The 3723-nt window shown below is 34.4% G+C and overlaps 1 protein-coding gene across 1 annotated transcript; it reads right to left on the minus strand.

Annotated features, from left to right (window-relative positions):
* Nucleotides 1–1169: 1169 nt before the first annotated feature.
* Nucleotides 1170–2976, minus strand: LOC116351383 (glycoprotein 3-alpha-L-fucosyltransferase A-like). Its single transcript, XM_031783479.1, has 5 exons — nucleotides 2739–2976; nucleotides 2195–2679; nucleotides 2099–2132; nucleotides 1794–1977; nucleotides 1170–1721 (listed from the first exon to the last, which is right to left on the minus strand). The coding sequence occupies exons 1-5, from the start codon at nucleotides 2852–2854 to the stop codon at nucleotides 1215–1217; spliced, it is 1326 nt and encodes a 441-aa protein (XP_031639339.1). The 5' UTR covers nucleotides 2855–2976; the 3' UTR covers nucleotides 1170–1214.
* Between the last annotated feature and the right edge of the window lie 747 nt (nucleotides 2977–3723).

Consider the following 3723-nt stretch of genomic DNA (forward strand, 5'->3'; position numbering starts at 1 on the left):
GTCTAAGGTCAACGAAGCTTCAACAAGTTTGGTTGAATTTTTGATGCAATCGTTGAGCAAATACTGCTTACACAGATTCATTACTTCGGGCGCGTTTTCAGCAGTCAATTTCACGGAGCTACGATAAAAATATTGGAGAAATTCTTCAAACGCCTCCGGAGACGTATCGGTGATGGTTACGTCGCCACTTTCCTTCACAGGGCCATAAAACATTGCGTCGAATGCCTCACTCACAGCTGATAAAATACTCTTGTGAGCCGGAATTCGTTTGCTTTTGGAAGAATTTTCGGATTTAAAAATGAAAAATACATCGGCTGTTCGATCGTCCAAATAGAGTTTTTCACATCCTCGCCAAGCCAACACATTTTTATGGATAGTAGTGTTGTTATTTTGGGCCATTTTTACGAAGTCTATTCGACACTGAACTAAATGTTTTTGTATAAAAATGAATGTTTTTGACAAAACTAAAGAAAAACTCAAAAAATACGATGATATTATTTATGAACACAAGTTGTGACGCTGTGATATTTAATATTTGTGTGGAATTATATTTATTATTTTTATATTTCTAATATTGAAGATTAAAACTGGAGTTAGTTAAGCACATATATACATAGGAGCTACTGGATGTTTATCGATCGTAAGTCGGTGAGGAACTGCCTAAATAACGAGAGATATGGTGTGTAGGTTTTTCCAGAAGTGAAACTTGTAATTTACGACTTGTAAAGTGTCACGTGATCATTATTGGAATTTAACCAGGATCATTAGGGATTCGTGATTCTGACCTTATTACTGCGAGTGACTTGGGTAAAAAAAATGAGAAGAAAAAAAAGTGCTGGGAATTTTCAGAGAAAATGTACATTCTTTTGAAAGAATGTACGTTATTATATTGAAAGAAACAGAGAAAGGCATGAATTCGAGTCATAAAAATGACAATACAGTATAATTCAGTATGTAAAGAGGAAAAAGACAGGTGAATAATGAAGCCATAAAGTCCGTTTAGTTTAAACTTTGGCACCAGCAGATTAAAAATAACCAAATATGAAAAAAAGGAAAAAAATATCTTTGTTTTGTTACTTTGTCATGTATTTTAGAATATAATCTTCTTATAATTTTAACATTTTCTATATTCTTTTCGTTTTTCTCAAGTAAACACACAATCTTGCGGACTAAAAGAGAATTATCTCATTGTGGTCGTCTCTTTTTAATCAAAATCAATTGGTATCACGCCAAAATCCGCTTCGCATTGATTTCGGATCGAACCACCATTTATTTATGTCTTCATACCAATGTGAAGTGTTCATCGTATCTTCATCGTGGAGTAATGCACACACCCGACACCAAAGAAGTTCGAATTTGTCTAGTATCTCGCCGGTTCCTTTCCACTGAAAATATGAATTATAAAGATCATCGTCTTGATCGACTTTGTGTAAATAGTCGGCTAAATCCTTAACCGTTGCGAAATCTTCGACATAAATGAACGAATTTAATGGAAGTTGTCTTTCGTAATCTTCACGACGAGCGCCCAATACAACAGGTAATGCATTATGAATTAATGCATTGCGATACGCTTTTTCGGTGATGTAATCCCAACAATGCGAATTTTCAAATGATAAATAGAATTTATACTCTCTTGATATGAGATCCCAACACTCATCTTCTTGGTTCCCATTTGAGTTTTTCGAACACTGTTTCGTTCCACATGCACCGTATATGTCAACCTATTGTAAACGACAATAAAAGCAATTAAAACACAAGAAAATGGTCATTAACTCGTGATCAGTAGTTCATACATCGATGTATTTCTGGAGTTTCTCTACATATATCTGTCGATCATTATGTGGTTCACAGTTTGACACAATCATAGCGACTTTTTTCGTTTTATTTAGAGCATAGTATCGAGTTTGCTTCATTTGCTTGATTTGTGGATCGAAATATAGCCATTTAAAGTAAGGAATTGGAAACGTACTGTCGTGCCTGGAAATTTAACGATTTATATGTTTTTTTTTTTGGGTTTGATGCAATAGATTTTTAATTAAAACTATGTTAGTATTTGGACAAGTGTTGAAATTGTTACATTTAGACACAACTGTGTTACCTGTACGTTATGGTCCAATTATAAATGATTGAGCCTGAAATTCAATTTCAATTTTTTTTCATAATATAAAAAAAAAGATTCAAATAAAAATTTTACTTGTGAATTTTGTAGTCCAATGAACTGGACTCTCGAGTCTGTAAAATCCGTAAACTTGATGTGGTTGTTTAGTTAAATTTTGCGCCATATGTTGTCCGGAAAACAAGATAAAGGCAGCCGTATCGGATTCATTGCGATTCTTTGTGAATCGGCAACGATTAACTGGACACTTTTTATTTGTAAACCATGTTTCCCATTGATCAAAAACATGCCACCATCCTTCATCGCCATTATAAAATAGAATCGTTTTGTTTTTCTCCACCTTTTTCTCATCATAGTTTGGCGGAATGAACATCAGCTGATTTTCAAAGCGATCACTTGGATCTTGCCACGGCATTATCTTCGCATCATGTCTACCTAGTTCCTCTGAATACTTTGCCCGCACTGCCGGCGCTTTTCCGTCTTTAAAAAACCACGGTTTCTCTCTAGGTTTTATCACGACATTTTCACCGCTGAACTTTGTCGATGATGGTTTTTTTGAACTCCTGAAATTGTATTTGTTGAATATTGAAGTGCCTTTGCCGGTTTATTATGTAATAATTACCATAAAATACGTCCAACGATCGAAAATAGGACGAGATAAATGAAAACTCTTTTCTTTATCAAGTTTGATAAGGACCAATTATTTACTGGAGATATATTTATGTTTGGTGGTAACATCACAAATAGTTTCAAACAAATTGATTTCTTAGTAGTCTTCAGTTATTAATTTTTGGGATAAGATCTATTTTTTAGTTTCACTAAATTTTGAATTACGAACTAGAGACAAACACGTCTGTTGAATCGACTCAAACTAACTCATCTAACGAAAATACAGGTAGATTATATTTTATAATAATTAAAATAGAAATAGTGATAGTCAGTTTGCATTGAAAAGAGGTGAATGAACCAAACTATAGTAAACTATGGTAACTGTGGTGTTTCGAGTAAACACAAACAGATGTTCATTTATTTGAATCAATTTACTTATTAGATATTCTAAATAAGACACATTTTGGTGTATTTGAATTGTGTTTTTTAGCCAATTTTTCATTTGAAAATGATCAGCGCGTTGACACGCTACCCAAGCACTCAAATTGCACTGTTCGCCCGGGGCATTTGCACCGTGCGTCAGTTACGAAAACACGAAAAAGAGAAAGTAGTGTATTTGCATATACGCTTCTTGCCTTGCGTCTTATTCGTTATTCCCCTTTTTCATGCAAACAGCTGAAAAAAGGGTATAACGAATAAAAAGCAAGGAATGAAGCGTATACGCACATACACTACTTTCTTCGTGTCTCGCTCCGTATTCTGTTTCGTGTTTTCGTAACTGACACACGGTGCGAATGCCCCGAGTGAACAGTGCAAATTGAGTGCTTGGGTAATGACAAACTAAATTTGTTGAAATTTTCATAAATATATTTTTTTACATTTCTTTTCTTTCGTAAAAGTGAGTACTGGAATCGTTATTGCAAACGGGAAAGTTGCTGGCCCATTTTTGTTACACATATTTCACATTTTATGGTGTCGTTGAAAGGCCTCAACTGATT

This window comes from Contarinia nasturtii, unplaced genomic scaffold (assembly GCF_009176525.2).
Source record: "Contarinia nasturtii isolate CC-2019 unplaced genomic scaffold, AAFC_CNas_1.1 Cnas_scaffold_5342, whole genome shotgun sequence".
Lineage (NCBI taxonomy): Eukaryota > Metazoa > Arthropoda > Insecta > Diptera > Cecidomyiidae > Contarinia > Contarinia nasturtii.

Coding starts and splice junctions, on each gene's coding strand:
- LOC116351383 (XM_031783479.1), bottom strand. CDS start 2,854: ATGTTACCACCAAACATAAATATATCTCCAGTAAATAATTGGTCCTTA. Junction 2,680..2,738: donor ATCGTTGGACGTATTTTATG/GTAATTATTACA, acceptor ATACAATTTCAG/GAGTTCAAAAAAACCATCAT. Junction 1,978..2,098: donor AATTGGACCATAACGTACAG/GTAACACAGTTG, acceptor TTAAATTTCCAG/GCACGACAGTACGTTTCCAA.